Raw genomic sequence first — 22,241 nt, 5'->3', positions numbered from 1 at the left:
AATAACTAGGAGGTAGAGCCCAGGGCGCAGAGGATGAGCCGTGGCTGGCTTGGGTGAGTGTGCAGAAATCACCACTGGAAAATGCCCGCAGGCTCATGAGCCAATTAGCTGCTGGAGAGAGGAGGGACAGGCAGAAAGTCGAATTCTGCAAGTTCTATAGAGGTGGAAGATCCATACCTTAAGAGAAGACTGGGAGCCAGCGTGGTGGCGCATGCTTGTAATCCCAGCATTTGGGAGGCTGAGACAGGAGGATCTGGATTCATGGACAGCCTCAGCTACTTAGTGAGGCCCTTTGCAACTCAGTGAGATACTGTTTCAAAATAAAGTAAAAAAAAAAAAATAGTTCTGGGGGTGTAGCTTGGAGGTAGAATGCTCCTGGGTTACATCCCCAGTACCCCCCCCCCCACACACACACACACACGAGACTGGGCCCAGGAACCAGGGCACCTGACCAGCTGGATCCAGACACAGCTTCCTGGCCATGACCTCACAGGTCACCACTTCTTTCCATGCCCTCTCTCAAGGATCCTGCATTCACTGAGATCTTTCAAGGAAGAGATTCCTACAACCCATTTCTTGGTCTCAATGGAGATGTAATTCCTCAGGAAAAAAAAAAAAAAAAAAAAAACACCCAAACTGTCATGAGCTGAGGACTCCCAAGTTCTTCTTCCCACCCAGGGCAACTGTAAATCTTTCTTTGTCTCTTCATGCCTTCCCTCTGGCTTTAATTAGATATTGACCTATTGTCAGATAACGTTCTTCTCTTTAAAAAAAAATTTTTTTTTAAATTTTTAAAAAAAAAATTATATATGGCTGACATGGGGTCAGCCATATATAACAGAAAGAAAAAAATCCCAGGGTGGCAAACAGACAGACATCAGGATCTGCATGACAAAGGATTCCCACGCTCCCCAGCGGAGGGCTGTCTGAGGAGGCTGCATTGCAGGGCTGTGTAGGGCTGGCTGCCCAAGACAGCTCCTCATTAATTACCTTTTGGACAGAGGACGCTGCAGTCTCCCTGGGCTGGCCTCTTTCTTCCTGCAGGTCTGTGCAAACCAGATCCCTTATTCTGCCCCAGCCAGGTCCAGCAGAGACTGAGAGGCGTCAGAACAGCCTCTGGGCAGTGGAGGGCCCCGGCAGGGTCAAGCCTGCACAGCACTGACCTTTCCCTCACCCTACCCATGACTGGGTGCACTGACCCCAGGGCCAGAGGCCAGCTCGGGATCGTGACAGGGGTATGGAACAGGGGCACAGCTGGCTAGCTGTATGACTTTAGGCATAACCCATGAATTCTTTGGGCTTTGGTTTCTACATCTATAAATGAACTGGACTAAGGCTTTCCAAATTGTAAGCATGAAATACCCTTTTCAAAGAAAACCTTTCTGAGAGTTCCCGAACCCATGGGGCAGAGCACAGGGAGCAACTCTGGCTGAATGGGGTGGGACTCAGGAAGCAAAGCTTAACCCCCACCACCACCAATAAAGAGGGCTTCGGGCGTTCCTTCTTCATCAGAAATTCAGCAACCTCGGGCTTGGCCCAAGATCTGGGGCCCAGGCTCAGGTCCAGGTGGTGGAATCTTGATGTTAATGACTTGGATTTTCCTAAGATCTCCTGCAGATTGCTGGGGGCCTGGAGAGATTGTGTGGGAGTAAACACAAACACAGGGGGTGTATGTATATAAATAAAGGCCATCCCAAAGCAGGATCTGGGCCGGAGAGGATGCATAAGCTGTTACAAATCTGGGGAAAAATGGCAAATGAGTGACATACTCACCTCTGCGCAGCAGCAGACCAACAGCCCAGTTCTAGTCAGGGCTTTCTGTTCTCCAAAACACATTCTGGACCCACAAGCAGCATGTGGTACACTAGTGAGCTCGCCATCAGGCACAGGTGTGGTAATTTTAGCCTGAAACTAAGGCAGGTGTTCTCCAACATCCCCCTTGGCCATTTGGAAAACCCAAATAGCAAAGGGAAGAACATCTACCTTTAAGCAATGTAACTTTATTCATGGATTATTTTATTCTACCTTTAAGCAATATAATTTTATTTACAGATTCTTCTGTGTGTGTGTGTGTGTGTGTGTGTGTGTGTGTGTGTGTGTGTGTGGTGCTGGGGATTGAACGCAGGGGCATTCTACCTCTGAGGTACAACCCCAGCCCTACCTTTATTCTTTATTTTGAAACAGGGTCTAAGTTGTGAAGGGCCTCACTAAGTAGCTAAGGCTGGCTGCAAACCCTGATCCTCTTGCCCCAGCTTCCCAAGTACTAAGATTACAAGCATGCGCCACCATGCCCAGCTTACTTATAGATTCTTTTATTCTGCAAAATATTTATTGACTAGCAGTGCCTGGCTCTGGGGATGCACACGTCTTATAATCTATAATAAAACACTTGGTGATGGTCTTTAAAGTACCTCACTTGTTAGCACCATAATTGTTGGCCATAATTTACTTATTGGCCACATGTGGTGGTTAGACACACAGGGCTTTACCCCAGTTCTACTTTTTTTTTTTTTTTTTTTTTTTTTTTTTTGCATTACTGGGGATGGAACCCAGGGGCATTCTACCTTCGAGCTATACCCCCAGCCCTATTTTTTTATTCTTTATTTTGAAACAGGGTCTCACTGAGTTGCAAAGGGCCTCACTAAGTAGCTGAGGCTCTCCGTAAACCATGATCCTCCTGTCTCAGCCTCTCAAAGGCTAGAATTACAAGCGTCCGCCACCACGCTTGGCTCCCAGTTTTACTTTTTATCTGGGAAAATTAAACAAGTGCTTTTACCTCTCTGAATTGCCTGTAATAAGAGGGCAGCAGTACCCCCATAGGATTATTGCGATGACTATGGGCGATGACATATGTGAACCCCTCATCACAGGCCTGGAGCACCATATGTGCCCATGAGCTGTTATCTACAAAGCACGATGCTTCTGGGTCTAAAATATGTTCACAGGACAGGAATTAAACAATAGGGCCAGATTTCTATTACAGTCTCACTTGGTTTCTAATAATTAATCAACTGCACAAAGGAAAAGGATTACCTTTTGCTTCTCTTTACACTATGGTACCATTTTGAGGCAGCCTTTGGGCCTGAGCCAAGCTCTATCACTGACAGGCTGCGTCTTCTTGGGCAGGTCACTTACCCTGTAAGCTTCAGTTTCATTACTTTCTTTTTTCCTTCTTTTTTCTTTTGGTACTGGGAATGAAACCCAGGGGCATTCTACCCCCAAGCTACACACCCAGCCCTGTTTTTTATTCTTTATTTTGAAACAGGGTCTCATTGAGTGGCAAAGAGCTTCACAAGTAGTAGCTGAGGCTGTCCTCAAATCGAGATCCTCCTGTCTCAGCCTCCTAAATGCTTGGATTATAAGCATGGGCCACCATGCCCAGCTGTACTCCCCTCCCCCCCCTCTCTCCTAGTACTGGGGATTGAACCCAGAAGCATTCTACCTCTGAGCTATACCCCAGCTCTTTCTATTTTTTACTTAGAAACAGGGACCAAGTTGCTAGGGCTGACCTGGACTTGCAATCCTCTTGTCTCAGCCTCTAAGTACTGGGATTATAGGCATGGCCACCACTCCTAGCTGATTCTTTTTTGGTTGTTTCTTGGGGTGCTGGGGATTGAACCCAGGGCCTCCCACATATTGAACACATACTTTACTCAAAGCCTGGTGTCCGCATCTGTACCCAGTGAAGAGTAACAGTACCTGCCATGTGGAGTTGGTGTGAGAGTTAATTATGGCTACACATGTAGGCACTGATTAGCATCCATTCAAATTCCCGCATCTGTTAACAGGTCCCCTCTTAGAGGAGAGCTGGGGGCAGGGGTGAGCAGCAGCAGATCAATGGACTCAACCCTGGAGATCGATGGTGTGTTATGTGTTGACCAGAGTGCCCTCTGGTCTGATTCAGTGACAGAGGCAGGCGGAATGCGGCAGGCCCTTGGCCCCCGCGTGGTTGGAAGCCCTGCTCGGGCTGCCTGTCGCCCCGCTCTGCCTATGCTGACATCACTGGCAAGCGATGCGTGTCATCTGCTCCGGGACGAAGTCTGAGCCATTCTGGATCTTATTTCTGTCTTCCAGGTTATTGGCACTCCCATCTAATTGACTGTGAACTGCAAGTGTTACGAGTATCTTGCCTGTTCCTCGCCATTTAACATCGGGGACTCTGAGTCTCTAGGTAGGGAAATGCGACTATAAATCCCCAGATGTCAGGACCAGGAGGTGCGTGGGTGGCTGAGCAATCTGGAACACAGAGGTGCTCATTAGACCTCTGTGGAGGACTTGGTGGCTGCTGGATTCTTGGAAGGGCTTGGGGGGCGCTGTCCAAGGTCCGCAGAGGCGTGACAGGGATTCAGACCGGAGACTCGCCCAAGGCCAAGGTTTACAAATGAGACCAGCCCGTGTGTGTCTGGGGTGGGGGAGGAGGGGGCTTTCCCATTTCTGAAGCCACTTCAGTCACCACCAAGGGTCCCTGCCTGCCTGTCGTTTACAAGGCCGAAGCTGTGCCTCTTTCCTGATGACAATTTTAATGCCACTCAGAAAGGATTAAGGTCTTACTTAAACATACACACAAAGCTCCCTTGGGCACAGCTGTCAAGCTGAAGAGATGAGGCGGCAAACCTTGTTTAAAAAAAAAAAAAAAGAGCCAGCAATAAAGTTGGAGACATCACAGGGAGATCCCTGTGCTCAGAAGAGGGGCGGCGAGACTGTTCCTGCAGAACTGCTTTGCTCTCCCCTGCTTCCCTCCCACCTGCCCAGCGATGGTCACCTGCCACAGCCACACACGTGCAAGGCAGCCCTCCTCCCGGTGGGGCGAGAGCCCACCACCTCTCAGCATAGACGCTCTTGTCCACAGAGGGTCAGTCAAGGGGCTGGTCCGAGTAGCGGCAAGATCTCCTTGTGGGTTCTGGTGCTGCCCTGGCCAGGAAGCTGCCTGGCCCTACCCACACTCCTGGTGTCCCCAGAGCAATCTTGCCGCAGCCTCTTGCTGTTTATGGAGTACTGTCATTTCATCCATGGCTTCTCCAGCCTCTAACAACCCTACAGGCAGAGCTCATTAGCTCCCGTTCAAGCTTACTGCGACCAACAATGGTTAAGGGCCAGGAACAGTGGCGAATGCCTATAATCCTGGTACTTGGGAAGCGGAGACAGAGGATCAAAAGCTTGAGACCAGCTTCAGCAACTTGGTGAGACTCTCAGTAATCTAGCAAGACCCTGTTTCAAATAAAAAAAAATAAAAAGGGCTGGGGTATAATTCAAAGGTAGAACACCTCTGAGTTCAATCCCTAGTACCCCCCTAAAAAAAAAGAGGGAAGAGAGAAGTCAAGTGCGGTGGTGCACACCTGTAATCCCAGTACTTGGGGGCTGAGACAGGAGGATCACAGGTTTGCGGACAGTCTCAGCAAGTAGTGAGACTCTCATCAATCTAATGAGACCCTGTTTCAAAAGAAAAATTAAAAAATAGGACTGGAGGGTATAGCTCAAATGTAGAATGCCCTTGGGTTCAATCCCCAGTGCCACACACACACAAAGATAAAGATATATATGTATATATAAAAAATATATAAGTGACATATATATTACTTTTCCTGATCTGAATTCTCCCCGCCTCGTCATGATCACACACCTCCCTCTCTGGGGGGCTCGCCCCTTGCAACCTCCTTAGAAGCGGAAGATTTGCTTGCCAGACAACTTAGTGCCTTGGTGATGAGCATTCTGTGCATCTGGGGCTTGTCCCACCCATAGGACCCCAGCCCACCTGGGGAGGTCTTGGACATGACCCGCCTGCCTACCTGCCACAACGCCAGCCACGTAGACGAGCCCAATGCGGGTGGCTCCGTGCACCATCTCCAGAGGCACCCCCACCAGCAGCTGCAGCACCACGTTGAGCCCCAGGTGTTCTATCCTGTGACAGACCACATCATTCATTCATTCATTCATTCATTCATTCATCAATCAATCAAACAGTGTACCGAGATGCTGAGGACCCAGGAGTGAGAGAGACTGCCTTTGAGGAGTCATGGTTGGGGGTGGAGGGGGTGAGAGGACAGTGCAGACACATCACCTTGGCAAGAGTGTTCCTGCCAGCTGAAACAGGGACATGTACGGGACCTGGGTGGTGGCTGGCAGTGTCTGCACCTGCCACCATGAGAACAACTAACTAGTCCAGACCTAGCAGCTCCATGGGTTCAGCTGTGAGAAGCCAAGGCTCAGAAATGGATGGTAACTGGTTGAAAGTCAGACACCGGTGAGCGGTCAGATTTATAATTGGTCTGACCCACTCTGTTCACCAGGTCCTGTGGTCACTCTGGTTCTATTGCTAGAGCTACTGATACTGAAAGAGAAAGATGCTCTTGAAAAAGTGCAAGCATTAAAGAAATCTCTTGTAACTTATTAATTCAAAGTTTGTCCTTCAGCCGGGCGTGGTGGTTCACGCTTGTAATCCCAGCATTAGGGAGACTGAGACCAGAGGAGGATCGTGGTTCGCGGACAGCCTCAGCTACTTAGTGAGGCCCTCTGCAACTTAGTGAGATCCTGTTTCAAAATAAAGAATAAAAAATAGGGCAGTGGGTGTAGCTCAGAGGTAGAATGCCCCTAAGTTCCATCCCCATACCCACAAAAATAAAATAAAATAAATTTTAATTTAATTTAATTTAATTTAATAACCAAAGTTTGACCTTCAAGTCTTATAGAGGAGCAAGGCAACTTGGAGAGCATGAGGCAGGAGGATCTCAAGGCCGGCCTAGGGCACTCAGCAAAACCCTGTTTCAAAATTAAAAATAGCTGGGGTCATGTGTAACAGTGCATGCCTATAATCCTAGCACTGGGAGGTTGACAGGAAGATCACAGGTTCAAAGCCTGCCTCAGCAATTTAGTGGGGGCTCTCAACAACTTAGTGAGACTTTTTTCAAATTAAAAAAAAAAAAAACAGAGTTGGGGGTATAGCTCAGAGTTAGAATGCTCTTGGGTTCAATCCTTAGCACTACCACCATTGAGGCTAGCTTAGCAGTTTAACCAGGCCCTCAGTAACTTAGCAAGACCCTATTTCAAAATAAAAAATAAAGAGAACTATGGTTTAACTTGGAGATAGAATGCTTCTGGGTTTAATCCTTAGTACCACACACACACACACACACACACACACACACACAAAGGATTGAGGATGTAGCTTAGTGGTAGTGCACTCCTCCTGGTTCAATCCCCAGGATGGATGGAGAGATGATAGATGGATGGGTAAATGGATGGATGGGAAGGAAGGAAGAAAAAAAAAGATAAAAATAGCCAAAAAATAGTGGCATAAAGAAATCTTCTTTTTCCTGGTCTAAGAAAAGACCTGCTCTACTCCAAGACTCCCAAGGCCAGGGAGGGACCCAGACCTCATGCCCTGTGAATGCCTGCCTCTGCACACTTCTAGTTATCTGGGGCCAGATCTTATTGCTAAATGTGTGGGTATGTAGCCGGGCATGGTGGCACACGCTTGTAATCCCAGCGCTTGGGAGGCTGAGACAAGAGGATCATACAGGTTCGAAGCCAGCCTCAGCTACTTAGTGAGGCTCTCAGCAACTCAGTGAGACTCTGTTTCCAAATAAAGTATAGGCCGGGCGTGGTGGCGCACGCTTGTAATCCCCGCGCTTGGGAGGCGGAGACAGGAGGATCGCGCAGGTTCGAAGCCAGCCGCGCAGGCTGGCTTAAGGAGACCCTGTTTCCAAATAAAAAAATGTAAAAATAGGTCTGGGAGTGTAGCCCGGAGGTAGAAGGGCTTCCAGGAACCCCAGTACCACCAAAAAAAAAAAAAAAAGAAAGAAAGAAAAAAAAAAACAAGTAAAGTATAAAAAATAGGTCTGGGAGTATAGCGCAGAGGTAGAAAGCCCCTGAGTTTCACCCTCAGTACCACACACACACACACACACACACACACACACAAAAAGTATGGGTATGTAGCCAAGTCTTTATAGTACCAGAAAATACTGTAACATTACTATTATTAAGTCAATGTGGACTTACAAGACTACAAAGCTTTATTTATTTATTTATTTATTTATTTATTTATTTATTTATTTATTGTGGTGCTGGGGATGGAACCCAGAGGCTTTCTATTTTGGGGCTACACTCCAAGACCTATTTTGTATTTTACTTGGAAACAGGGTCTAAGTTGCTGAGAGCCTCACTAAGTAGCTGAGGCTGGCTTCAAACCTGCACGATCCTCCTGTCTCAGCCTCCCAAGCACTGGCATTACAAGCGTGCGCCACCACGCCCGACCTACAAAGCATTTTAACATCCATTATTTCATTTAAACTGAGCCTACAGCCGGGCGTGGTGGCGCATGCTTGTAATCCCTGCACTTGGGAGGCCGAGACAGGAGGATCGCGCAGGTTCGAAGCCAACCACATGCGCTGGCTTAGGAGACCCTGTTTCCAAATAAAAATGTAAAAATAGGTCTGGGAGTGTAGCCCGGAGGTAGAAAGGCTTCCAGGAACCCCAGTACCACCCCCCCTCCCCCAAAAAAAGAGATAAATAAACTGAGCCTACAGCACATGAACAGCTACCTGGGGATGATTTCAGTTAGAGTAATAGAGCACACAAGAGGACTGGGCTCTGCTCCCGGTCTGCAGGACCCTGTGTGAAAGCCTAGCAGGGCTACATTGAGGACCTGTGGGTGCCTGCTTACTCAGGAGGACACCTGTGAGGCACCTCGGATAGGTAGGCTTGTGTCCTGAATTCCTAACACCCTGGAATCAATCTGTCTGTCTGTCTGTTTATTTTATTTAGGTACTGGGGAATGAATCCAGGGGCATTCCACCTCTGAGCTACACTCCCATCTCTATTTTTGATTCTTTATTTTGAAACAGAGTCTCATTGAGTTGCAAAGGGCCTCATTAAGTAGTAGCTGAGAAGCCGGGCGTGGTGGCGCACACTTGTAATCCCAGCATTCAGGAGGCTGTCCATGGTTCACGGACAGCCTCAGCTACTTAGTGAGGCCCTCCGCAACTCAATGAGACCCGGTTTCAAAATAAAGAATAAAAAATAGAGCAGGGGGTATAGCTCAGAGGTCGAATGCCCCTGGGTTCCATTCCCAGTACCAAAAAAGAAAAAGAAAAAGCAATTATTGCCAGTTTCTCAGAAGAGCCTCAGTATGTGTGAAGACTCCTGGGGAAGAAGGTGGTTCCAAGTTGGGCGTGGTGGCACACACTTGTAATCCCAGCTCTTGGGAGGCTGAAACAGGAGGATCACACAGGTTTGAAGCCAGCCTCAGCTACTTAGTGAGGCTCTCAGCAACTTAGTGAGATCCTTTTCCAAATAAAGTATAAAATAGGTCTGGGAGGATAGCCCGGAGGTAGAAAGCCCCTGGGTTCCACCCTCAGTACCACCAAAAAAAAAAAAAAAAAAAGGTGTTTCCAATAAATGAGCCCCTTGCATGGGGACACTCTCAGCTTACCCACAGGAGCCTGGCAGCTGATCTCACGCCCCTCTTTGTAGGAGCGAGCGCAGCTCCAATTTCACATCTCTCTAGCAAATACACAGAATGGCTTGCCATACATGTGAGCGCTGATCTCACTCTGGCTTTTAGCAGTTTTCTTTCTGTAGTTCCCTTTCCCATACACTCTCAATAACTGACTTGTATATTTTGGTATGAGATGAGTTCCAAGCAGCCATTTCAAATCCTGTGTCCATGGAATTAAGCAAAAATTCGGCTTCAGGGCCAGGGGGAGCGAATGCTGCAGTAGAGCACTTGGCTTGATTGTGTAAGGCCCGGGCTCGATCCCTACCACTGCCAAAATGTGTACATATGGGTGGATACGCACACTCACACATCTCACCCCGGGCGATCGGGACCATTCTTTCTCCACAGGACTCCTGGGAGTAGAAAGAAGACAGGTGCTCACCCCGCGTGCATGAAGATGTACGTCAGGTAGCGCCAAGCCTGCGCGCGGAGCCGAGGATGGTACACCAGGGAGTTCTTCAGGTAATGTGGATGGGTCACCTGTAGCACAAATTGGTCCAACGACACCCCATTGTAGAGGAAAAAAGCAATCTGGATAAAGCACAGAGCGGAGAGGACATGTCACCAGGAGCAAGACTGTCCCCAAGCCCTCTTTATCATGCTGATGAGCACTGGGAATCCCTCCAGGGACATCGGCCTTGCTTCTCAGAGAACATGATGCATCCTACAACCAGTGCCCAGCTCAACATGCAGCCACCTCCACCCCACTTGTTTGATTCTTCTGTATTAAGTGATCACGACATGGTCACATGGTATCTTTGCACACACGGCCCATGCAGGCAGGTGTAGAAAATTTTAACTTTAATTTCAATAATAATTCACTAACCCCTTCCATATAGGTTTGTTGGTTGTTTTTTTTGTGTGTGGCATTGGGGATTGAATCCAGAGGCTTTCTACCTCTGAGCTACATCCATAGCTTTATTTTATTTTTATTTGTTTATTTGTGTTTTGTTTGCAGTACTGAAGATGGAACCCAGGGGCATTCTACCTCCGAGCTACACCCTCAGCCCTATTTTGTATTCTTTACTTTGAAACAGGGTCTCACTGAGTTGCGAAGGGCCTAAGTAGCTGAGGCTGTCTGCAAACTGTGATCCTCCTGTCTCAGCCTCCCAAAATGCTGGGATTACAAGCATGTACCACCACGCCCGGCTTCCTATTTTATTTTTATTTGGAAACAGGATCTCACTAGGTTGATGAGAGTCTTACTATGTGCAGAGGCTGGCTGCGAACCATGATCCTCCTGTGTCAGTTTCCCAAATACTGGAATTACAGGCATGCACACCACACCCAGCTATCATGAGGTTTAAAAGTGATGAAGTGGCCAGATATTGTGGTGTACACCGGTGACCCCATTTCTTGAGAGGCTGAGAGAGGAAGATCCTAGCTTCAAGGACATGCTCAGCAACTCAGCAAGGCCTTTGGCAACCTAGTAAAATCCCGTTTCAAAAACAAAAGGGCTGGGGGTATAGCTCAGAGGTAGAATGCCCCTGGGTTCCATCCCTAGTACAAAAAAAAATTTTTTTTAAATAAAAGTAATAATAAAGCTAACAAAGAGCCAGCCTCATGCCCAGCACACACTCAGAGAAGGAAGCTATAATTAGTGTCAGGTTAAGACCTGCCAGGCTGAGCCTGGGCATGGCTTAGGCTCCTGGCAACTGCGTTTCCTCGGGGCTTTCTGAGAAGCTGTTCTGTCCACCAAACTCCATGCGGGTGGCCTGGCAGCACGTACAGCTTCTAAGGCATCTCATTATTATTGGTCCTCAAATAGATGTTAATAAATAGACCAACACAGTAAGCACTTGAAGAATGAGTCCAAGAATATCTCAGAAAAACCACAACTTCAATATGTACTTGGACAAAGCCATAACAACAAACAGAGGAGCTCTGGCCTGCAGAGCAGAGTGTTCTGATTTAGCGAAACAGACGAAGGAGAAGGAAGATGCAAGGGTGTGGAGCCGTCCTGCCGTCTGATTAGGCAGGAACTTTGCAAGAACATATGCAGAGGCAGTAATTAGATCCATGGCATTGGAAGACAAACACTGTGAGATCATAAAATGCCAAAGGGAAGTTAATGGTCCACCCAGGAGCCGGTGCTGGGGTGGGCAGCGCGGGAGCCTGGGTTGAATGCAGGGGGACCTGAATTCCACTACGCGTGGGAACCAGGAGAGAAAGTAGCTTAGAATTATGTTGCCTAAGCAAGATATTTTTCTGCATAACAATAGGTATGGCTGACTCCCAAGAGGGGAGAATGTTCTTTAAAATATGTTAAGCCCACATTTACTTGTTCATAAACATTCCCTCCCAGAGGTATGTGCATGATGCTTTTGTGTTCAGAAAGACTGTAAATAGAGGTATGCTTCCTGTGGGTGACTCCACTTTAGGTGGGGAGTAGGGTCCCAGGGGAGCCAGGGACTGGCCCACCTTGCCCAGCTGGAGAGGAACATGTGCTTTAGTGGATTTGCCTGGCTGAAACCCTCAAATCAGTGAATTTATTGCCTTGTTTCTGCTGCTATTGTTTCCACAGGGGTGGCCATGTGGGGACTTCACTGCAACAAAAATTGCTGGAAATAGTAATCTTCATAATATCTCTTTGCATCTGGGCATGGTGGTACACACCTGTATTCTCAGTACTTGGGAGGCAGAGAGAGGAGGACTGCAGGACTGAAGCCAGCCTCAGCAACTTAGCGAGGCCCCGAGCAACTGAGTGAGACCCTGTTTCAAAATAAAAAATAAAGCCAGGTGTGGTGGCTCATGCTTGTAATCCCAGAGCTTGGGAGGCTGAAGCAGGAGGATTGCACAGGTTCGAAGCCAGCCTCAGATACTTAGTGAGGCCCTCAGCAACTTAGTGAGGCCCTGTTTCCAAATAAAATATAAAATAGGTCTGGGAGTATAGCCTGGAGGTAGAAAGACACTGGGTTTCACCCCCAAAATAAAAAATAAAATAGGGCTGAAGGTAGCCGGGCGTGGTGGCGCACGCTTGTAATCCCCGCGCTTGGGAGGCAGAGACAGGAGGATCACGCAGGTTCGAAGCCAGCCGCGCGCGCTGGTTTAGGAGACCCTGTTTCCAAAATGAAAATGTAAAAAATAGGTCTGGGAGTGTAGCCCGGAGGTAGAAGGGCTTCCAGGAACCCCAATACCACCAAAAAAAAAAAAAAAAAAAATAGGGCTGAAGGTATAACTCAGAGGTAGAACATCCCTGAATTCAATCTCCAGTACCAATAATAATAATGATGATGATATTCCTTTGCGGTCCAGGATTATAGCAACTCTTGCACTTATAACTAGGTCTGACTTGCAGTGACAACCAGCCATTTTATACTCAACCAGTCTTCAGTGGAGGGGAATGTCTCCTTCCCCTCATAATCTCCGATAGCCCCTCCCCCACCCGCCACGCTGGGCAACCCTCTCCCCACCCGGTCCTTGCCTCCAGCAGTGTGACTGTGATCATGAACCAGGGTGGGGGGCAGCAGGTGTAGCTGTCGTAGTACCACTTGCGGTCAATCTCCCGGGGCAGGGTCTCGTAGGCCACATGGCGGACCAGTCGCTGTGAGAGGCTCAGCCCCTTCTCCTCCAGCAGGGCCTTGCTGCTGAGCCTGCGGTTGCCCTGCAGGATGGCCTGGCGGAAGCTGTTGGACCGTTTGTTGCTCATCTGTGCAGGAGACAGGGTGTACCAGGTCAGAGCTGAGGTCTCGGGGAGCCCACTCACACCAAGCCAGTACTCACCTTAGTTGAGGCCTAACCCCACCTTTCTCTTTCTATACTAATAAGAAGCAACAGCCACTGCACTCCTAATGTGTGTCAGGGTTCACATGGGCTCATTTGATACAACTAGTCTACTTATGAGATGAGGACTATGAAAGCTCCCTATTCAGCCGCACAGGAAACTGAGGCACAGGCAGTTTTATTTATTTATTTATTTTGGTGGTACTGGGGGTGGAACCCAGAGGCTTTCTACTTCCGGACTATACTCCCAGACCTTTTTTTTAATATTTTATTTGGAAACAGGGTCTCACTAAGTTGCTGAGAGCCTCACTAAGTAGCTGAGGCTGGCTTTGAACCCGTGCGATCCTCCTGTTTCAGCCTCCCAAGCGTGGGGATTACAAACGTGCGCCACCACGCCCAGCTTGCACAGGCAGTTTTAGGAAGCCATCAAATTCAAACCCAGAGCCTTTGTTTGTATTCATGCTATCTTCCTTTCATTCACTCATTCGTCAACCATCTAACACAGTTTACTGAACGACTACTAAGTGTCGGGCATGCTACAAGATACAGGGGCCCAGAGATGCTCAGGACACAGAGGTAATCAGCAGCCACAGCTCAGAGCATTCAGGAGGGAGCCTGAATTGTCCCAAGGTGGCCAGCAGGCTTCCCAGAGGGGGTGATGTCTGGGACAAGTAGGAGTGGTGTCCTCAGACACCCCAGAGCAGAAGGGAAGCAGCCCTTGGATACACAGCTCTCTCTCAGGGAGGTCTTTGAAATAAGAACCCAGAGCAGTGCCATGAGAGCCGCCCCTCCTCAGGAGTTCCTCCAGGACTGTGAGGCTCTGTGCACATGGAGCCCTGCCCTCAGCAGCCCAGACACACCCTCTGTGAGGTGCTGGCTGCCTCCCCCAGCGGTCAGCTGGTCATTTGGCTTACTCCAGCCTCCAGAAGCCTCTGTTGCCTCCCACCTGCACCCTAGGGCCACGCCCTAGCCCCTTCCTCTGGGGAAGAGCCCCAGAGACATAGCTCTCCCAGCCCCAGGACCCAGTGTGGGGACTGTGGATGTATTCGTGAGACACTGGGCCCAGCAGTGGATAGGAGCAAGGCAGAGCTGAGCCAGGCCAAAGCAAGGCACAGGCGTCTGAGCCCTTGTCCTGGAAGGCAGCGGCAAGGTCTGGGTTCAGCCAAGCCAGGTGGTGGCAGCCCCACCAAAGAGCCCCCTCCTCGCTCCCGAGCCCACTGTCTCTCGCTGTCAGTATCTGGCTTCCAGCCCACCCCCTCTGGCAAGCCATCCCAGATGAAGGCCTTCCAGCTAGTCCCAGCCTGGTCCTTCCAAACCCACAAAGCTTGAGCCTGCTGCTTCTCTGTGGCTTGGGAGTTCCAATGCAATTTCACCACAGTAATCCCAGAAGTCCCAGCCCAAGATGCCAGACCCTGGGGCAGGATGCACAACAAGCCTCCAAGCTCCAGCCTTCCAATGACACAGGACCACGCCAGCAGGTCTGACCAGCTCAGCCTCCCTCTCGCTGCACTGCTCCCAGACTCCCCCGCTCCCTCTGCTCCCGGCAATAACCTACCTACTTCATTTGGTGGAACTGACTCCACTCGCAGCAATGAAGAGTGGGCACTGATTGGTTAGAGTCAGTCAATACATCCCACTACCACAATCTAGGTCGGTGGAAAAGAAAAAATTCCAAGACTTGGGCAAGAGCTACCAGAGAAAGAGACCACATGGTGCAGCCTGGGGGTACGTGAGGGCTGGAACAGCGGCAGCTACTATGGTGCCATTATGGGAGGGTATGGAATTGCTAGGAGCTGCTTTGAGGATGGGCTGATGTTGCAGAACTGAAAGACAAAGATAAACTGGGTACTCAGTGGCACCCTTTCGCTTGCTGAAGCCTGGGCCTTTCCAATGCTGTGAGCCAACAGGTCCCTTTGTTTATATTTCTTTCATGCATTTCAGTCACAACCCCTCAAACAGGCCCCTCCCGGTGGTGAGGGCCCCAGCACCCTCACCAGGTTGGCAAAATCCTGGTAGCAGATCTGCCCGTCCGCGTGGCTGTCGGCGAGAGCCAGGAGTACCTCCCTTTTGTGTGGGTCCAGCTTGGAGCTGTGGCTCTCCAGGAGGCTCCGGAACTTGCTTGTGCTGATATAGCCCGTGTTCCCAGGGTCCAACTGAGGGGGAAGCAGAGATAGCAGGGAGGTCAGCAGGACAGCACGCCCGCCCTGCACTGACAGGCTTGGATGGTCACCAGCACCCCCAGCTCCTGTCCCTGGTGCTCTGCCCACAGAAGCCTAGCTGGTGTATGAGATGTTCCCAAGCATCCTTCAGGACCAATTGCATTCAGCTGTCTAGTATGGAGAGGGAAACTGAGGCTCAGGGAAGTACCACCACCTCTCCTCAGCCCTTCCTCTGCTTGCAGAGAGGAAAGCAGGAATGAAAGTCAATGAGCAGAGTAAGGTGAGAAATTTATGAGGCTGGGGACGGGGGAGGACACAGGAGAACATTTCAACAGAAGACCTGTGTGCTGCCAGCAGCGGTGGTGCAAACCTGTAATCCCAGTACTTGGGAGACTGAGACAGGAGGATCACAGCTTCAAGACCAGCCTCAGCAGTTAGGTAAGACCCTCAGCAACTCAGCAAGACCCTGTTTTTTGTTCGGTGTACAAAATTGATTGAACCCAGTGGCCAGTGGCACTCTACCTCTGAGCTACACTACATCCCCTTTTTAAATTTTGAAACAAGGTCTCACTAAGTTACCAGACACTGGCTTCAAGCCTGCAATCTTCCTGTCTCAGTCTCCCAAGTACTGGGCTTACAGGTATGTATCATATTGGGAGTGAGACCTTGTTTCAAAATAAAAATAAAACAAGCAGCATGGTGGTGCACGCTTATAATCCCAGCACTTGGGAGGCTGAGACAAGAGGATCGCACAGTTTCGAAGCCAGCCTCAGCTACTTAGTGAGGCTCTCAGCAACTTATTAAGATCCTGTTTCCAAATGAAATATAAAATAGGTCTGGGAGTGTAGCCCGGAGGTAGAAAGCCTCTGGGTTCAATCCCCAGTACCACAAATATAAAAAGAATAAAAAATAAAAATGGCTGGGGGTGTAGCTCAGGGGTAGAATGCACCTGGGTTCAATCCCCAGTTTTACACACACACACACACACACACACACACACACACACACACTCACAAAAGACCTTCCCAGTGACAGGAGATGGGGCTGGGCCACTAGAACTTCATGGGAGATGTAGGGAGCCCTAGGGCACAGGAAGCACTGCATGAGAAGTCCTTCTGCATCTGGCCTCTGCATCTGGCCATCAGCCCCCTCCCAGAGCCCCACTTACACACACCCACGGCTGCAGGACTGGCAGGCTCCCCCAAAGACACACAGCTCTGTTGTTTTTGTTTCAGGGCATGGCCTGTGGTTTACACCGGTCTCTTAATCCTCTGCAGCTTTGTACTCATGAGTACCTCTATCCAGCACTCCTTTCCTCCTCCATGTTCCCAGGAGCCTCGGACTTACTCCTCCAACTCCTTTGATATGCCCTTCCCCAAACGCCCACCCACCCTGGTCCTCACTGCCCGCTGTGCTCTGGCCAGCCGCGGGCCCCGCCCACACCGTCCTCTTCAGCATCATCCGCCTCCTGGCCGGGACAGGACTCCTCCAGGGCCTGGATCACAACTTGTCGCGGAGCTCGGCACGGAGCTAGCCTTGTGGGCACTCAATCAAGATTTGCTGGATGGATGGGCAGAGGATGTTTGAGCGAATAGACAGGTGCTAATTTTCCACAAAACGCCTCATGGGTTCATTTTTAAAAGGCAGGATCTAATTTATTTCTCCCACAGAAGCCCTTAACCTTCCTGCCCCTCTTTCCTTGCAGGGGCCACCCAATGCCCATCCCCACACACCCCCTGCTAGGAAACCACACTCTTGTCTCTCCTGAGTAGTGGAGAGCTTGCCTAGCATGCACAACACCCTGAGCTCAACCTCCAGCACACCGAAAACGTTTTAAAAATAAAAAAAAAAAAATAAAGCTAGGCATGGCACATGCTGTAATCCCAGTACCTAGAAGGCTGAGATAGTGAGATAGGAGGATCCCATATTTGATGATAGCCTCACCAGTGTAGCAAGACTCCCAGCAACGTAGTGAGATCCTGTTTCAAAATAAAACATAAAATAGGATTGGGGATATAGCTTGGAGGTAGAATGCTCCTGGGTTCAATCCCTGGCACCAGAGGGGGGGTGGGGGGGTGGAGCAGGCAACAGACCAAAGCCATGCTTCCCACTTCTCAGATAAGGTCAATGAAGACTATTTTGGGAAAGCAGAGTCTATGTGCAGCGTTTCTAAGGCCATCCGAGAGCAAGAGTCAGCAGTTAGCATCCTCCCCAGAACCCTACAAGAGAGGGCATCTCTAAGGAAACCTACTTAAAGCCTACACATCCCCAAAACTTGTACTCTACATACCAGGTTTCAGGGCTGGAATCGATTTGGTTTTCCTCACCAAATAGTTCAGGAAACTCACCTACTCCTTGCTCTGCAAAGATTAAGAATGAGAATACCACCACACAAGGTGGCACACGTTTTGTCATCTCAGTACTTGGGAGGCTGAGACAGGAGGATCGCAGGTTCAAGGCCAGCCTCAGCAACTTAGTGAGATCCTATTTCAAGATTGAAAAAAGGGCTACAGATGTAGCTGTAAAACACCCCTGGGTTCAATCCTCCATACAAAAAAAAAAAAAGGATAAAAGTACTTAATATTTGCAGAGTATTTATATAATTTATTTGACCCCTTACAGCTGATATAGTAGATCCATGTGTATGTGTACTGTGTGTTTTACTGGGTACTGAACACAGGGGCATTCTACCTCCAAGCTATACTCCAGTCTTTTTTATTTTTGTTTGGACACAGGGTCTCACTAAGTTGCTGAATCTTGCTATATTGCTGAGGCTGGCCTCCAACCTGCAATCCTCCTTTCTCAGTTTCCTAGGTACTGGGATTATAGGCGTGCACCACCACACCCAGTTTAAACAGAATTTTCTGTGTGTAACTGGGGATTGAACCCAGAGGCATTCTATCTCTGAGCTACATCCCCAGCCCTATTTATATTTATATTTATTTATTTATTTTGGTGGTACTAGGGATGGAATCCAGGGGCATTCTACTTCTGAGCCATACCCCCAGCCCTATTTTTTATTCTTTATTTTGAAACAAGGTCTCACTGAGTTGCAAAGGGCTTCACTAAGTAGCTGAGGCTGTTCGAGAACAGCGATCCTCCTGTCTCAGCCTCCCAAATGCTGGGATTACAAGTTTGTGCCACCACGCCAGGCCCCTATTTTTTTTCTTTTTATTTTAAAACAGGGTCTCACTAGATTGATGAGAGTCTCACTACTTGCTGAGGCTGTCCTTGAACCTGTGGGCCTCCCAAGTACTGGGATTACAAGTGTGTACCCTGCCCTCCCTCTGCTAAACAGAGGTTTTTAAAGCAGGAAAAAGCCTCGGCAGCAACAGTCCTGGCCTCCTTACTGCTCAAATGCAGGAACTGGGTCTAGAGGAGAAAGGGACCCCCTGGCTGACTCCCTCTGTTATGGAGATGCATTCGCCTGGCCCTGCCAGAGCTGGGTGGGCAGGTGGGGGTGCAGGTCCCAGGAAGACCCCAGAGGGCACTGGTCTGCCCCACAGAAGGGAGTCTCTCTTGCCCACTGGTTTTGCCTGTGTTGGGGGCAGGAAGCCAGTCCCCTCTCAGGGGCCTCCTCCAGGGCTCAGAGGGCGGTGGGGTGGGGGGCTGGGATCAGCATCAGACAAAGAGCCACCTGCTCTCCTCCGGGCCTCCCCGCCAGGGCTCCCTGCTGTCGTCCTAGTGACAGGGGCTGCCCTGTGGTTCCTCCAGCCCCCAGACCCGCCCTGCCTGCCCACCCTGCCCCAAGCACAGAACAGGCTCCTCCACACTGCAGAGAGTGAGCTGGAACCAGGCCGAGGCTCCACTCTCTGCCAAAACTCTACCTTTCACGCCAGGGCCAGACAGGCCAGACAATGGGGGTCACTGCTCCCCTAATAATGAGGCCTCAGGGACTCTAGAAGATAACGAGGGGGAGGGAGAGAGTGGATGGGCTGGCTTCGGCTCCGTGGATGCACACAGGACACCTTCTGACCAGTACCCAACCAACGTCTGGGAAGACGAGGGCCGAGGCTGACAGTGAGTGTGGGCACGAGGTCAGGGGAGAAAGAGAGAGGTAGAACCCACAGACCCCAAAGGGAGCCAGGAGCTTCTAAAGGAGGTGGGACAGCAAGGTGCATGGCAAAACCCTCTCCTTGCTCAGCCACTCGAGGGGGTTTGTGGGACTTAGGGTAAGCCAACAGCTGAAGCCTCAACTGCCCCATCTGTCCAGTAGGTTGCCACCCGTGGGGAGCGGGGGCTGGAGCAAACACGGGCAGGAGGAGCTCGCCAGGTCCTGGGGCGGCATCACCAGCCTCCCTTGCCTCAGTGAGGGGCACCTCTCCTGCATCACCAGCCTCCCTTGCCTCACGAGGGGCACCTCTCTGTGGGGAGGTAGCACAGTCACACCCACTGGCCTCCTTCAGGCCTGCCAAAGGGATGAGATCATACTAGCAACAGACTTTGGAGATTTCGGGGAATTGAGCCCTGTAAATGCAATTTCCTCCTTAATAACGTGCTGCCCTCTCTCAGGGACTCCTGCCCTGGATTCACCCACCTTGGCGGCAGCAGCAGCAGCAGCGGGCGCGCCTGGAAAGATGGGGCTGGGTGAGTTCAAGGCTGTCCGACCTGGGCTGGGCTGATGGGGCAGCTAGAAGAATGTGAGCTGTGAATGGCACTGGGGCCACCTGAATAGGGCCCAGCCTGGGGTGGGGGGTCCGCATTCAGCCTTCAGCAAGCAAGGAGGATGGGCAGAGGGAGGAGAAAGGCATGGAGCGGGAATGACCCTCCCTGCCTCCGCCCACCTGCCTCGCCTTGAAAAGACCTTCCAAAGGACTTTTAATCCCACCAGTGCCCAGCCCTCTGGCCCCTAATCCCCTAGGTCACCAGCTCTCCCCAGCCTGAGGCCACACACACAGGCGCACAGGCACACACAGGCAGCCATCCCCTGTCTCCCACCCCGGGGCTTAGCCTGGAAAGGATCTGCCAAATTGTCTCTGTATTGCTGCCGCCTGAGGTCCTTTCCCCTCTTTGGGGTAAGGGATGGGAGGAGCATTCCAGAAGAAGCCCTCGTCCCACAGCCACAGTGCCATTTAAGTAGTTCAATCCACCATGCTGCTTCAGTTTCTCCATCAATCAAGTGGCCACCGCTGTCCCTTCTGGGCAGCCCATGTCCACCCTGTGCCTGTGCACACAAGTGCACCATGTGAAGGGGGGAGGGGAAGAGAAAGCCACAGGCCACGTGGCCCACCGGCAGGGGGTCTCCCATTCTGAACCCCAGGGCAGTCAAGGGGCTGAGGGGAGTTTGGGATCAGGATGAGGTGGTTCTGCATGGGGAGGAGGAGCTGGGACCATTCAGGTCCATGCTGCCAGAGAGGCTCCTGGTGATCCTGGGGAGAGGGACAGCAGGTTAGAGCCTTATAATAAACATGGTCCTTCCAAGGAATCTTGGCGGTTCCCAGAAGTACTGCAAAGTTCATTTGGCCCAGGGCAGCAGGGAGGGCATTGCTGAGCCTCTGCTCTAGGCCTGTTCATATACTGGCCTTCTGCCTACTGCCTAGCTGAACCACGACACAGTAAGAGCCAACATATTTGGATTTGTTTTATTTTTTGGTACTGGGAACTGAACCGGGGACATTCTACCTCTAATCTATACCCCCACTCTTTTTTTTTTTTTTTTCTGAACACAGGATTTCACTAAAGTTGATGAGGCTGGAGTCGAACTTGAGATCCTCCTGTGTCCACTTCCTAAGTATTGGGATTGCAGACACATATGGAATGTCTGCTACCTCACAGGAACCTGAGGTCAACACCCATCCTCGTTAGCCTGAAACTCTCCTGGTTTACAATAAGACTCCTAAGATGACAACTAGCAGGGATCCCTGCACTCTCAAAGTGTCTTGTCTTATAAATTATATAGTTTCAGGCCGGACGTGGTAGCGCACACTTGTAATCCCAGTATTCGGGAGGCTAAGACTAGAGGATCATGGTTCATGGACAGCCTCAGCTACTTAGTGAGGCTCTTCGCAACTCAGCGAGACCCTGTTTCAAAATAAAAAATAGGGCTGGGAGTGTAGCTCGGAGGTAGAATGCCCCTGGGTTCCATCCCCAGTACTGCAAAAAGAAAAAAAAATTATATAGTTTCCCCATTTCCATTTTTCCTGAGGCTGGGAAACCAAGGCACCAAGAACTGAGTTTTGCTCAAGTCTGAACAGATAATAATTAGTGCAGATAAATTCATTATCACAGATAATACTTAGTGCAGATAAATTCATACCCAGGCAGAAGGGCCAGGAGCTGTGGGATGCTGTGCCTAGAAAAAGCATAAGAGACCCTAGCAGGCCAGTCCTCTCATCCTTCCATCTAATACATACTTACTAAATAACAGGTGTGGCCCACATCACAACACTTTCTGGATAGGGCAACAGATGCAGAAAGCAAAGGAGAAAAAAACTAAGTGAAGGTCAGAGAGTAAGTTAGCGCTCAAGATAGGACGATGTGAGGCTTTCTGATCTGTATTTGCTGGCCCCAGCCTTGCCTGCCCTTGTTTTCCTCCGTCCTGTTCAGTTGTATGAAATACAGTCTCTGATGCAGAACTTCTCCAAGTGTGTTTTGTGGACCCCCAGTCCCCAGGGAGTGCATGAGATAAGGATTCTGTGGTCTCATGGTTTGGGAAATCCTCAAAGAGGGGCACAAGGCGCAAACCCACAGACAGGTCTCTCTGCAAGATGGTGGTAGAGAAACCCAGCTGGTTTTGTTCACTCAGCATTTTCCAATCTGATCTGACCATGCTCATAGCATTTTTTTCATAGGGAGGCCGCATGGACACTCTCCAGGATAAATGCATGAGTCCACAGTAGAGTCAAGCTCCCCTTTTGTGAAAC

At 50.0% G+C, this 22,241-nt stretch overlaps 1 protein-coding gene across 4 annotated transcripts in view; it reads right to left on the bottom strand.

The window, feature by feature from the left end:
• Nucleotides 1-22,241, bottom strand: part of RHBDL3 (rhomboid like 3) — a gene marked incomplete at both ends in the record, with an annotated part of 58,842 nt that overhangs the window by 22,342 nt on the left and 14,259 nt on the right. For 2 of the 4 annotated variants that reach the window (XM_080713608.1, XM_080713609.1), the window contains 4 exons: nt 5,787-5,899; nt 9,879-10,027; nt 12,921-13,145; nt 15,214-15,372. In XM_080713608.1, the coding sequence (XP_080569734.1) occupies nt 5,787-5,899; nt 9,879-10,027; nt 12,921-13,145; nt 15,214-15,372 (646 nt within the window). Of the gene's footprint in view, nt 1-5,786; nt 5,900-9,878; nt 10,028-12,920; nt 13,185-15,213; nt 15,373-22,241 lie in introns of all 4 variants that reach the window. The other 2 variants (XM_080713607.1, XM_080713610.1) reach the window with 2 other exon arrangements.

This window comes from Muscardinus avellanarius, assembly GCF_963383645.1.
Source record: "Muscardinus avellanarius genome assembly, chromosome: 16".
Lineage (NCBI taxonomy): Eukaryota > Metazoa > Chordata > Mammalia > Rodentia > Gliridae > Muscardinus > Muscardinus avellanarius.
Note: the sequence above shows the minus strand (reverse complement) of the source record. Positions and strands in the feature narration are given on the sequence as shown.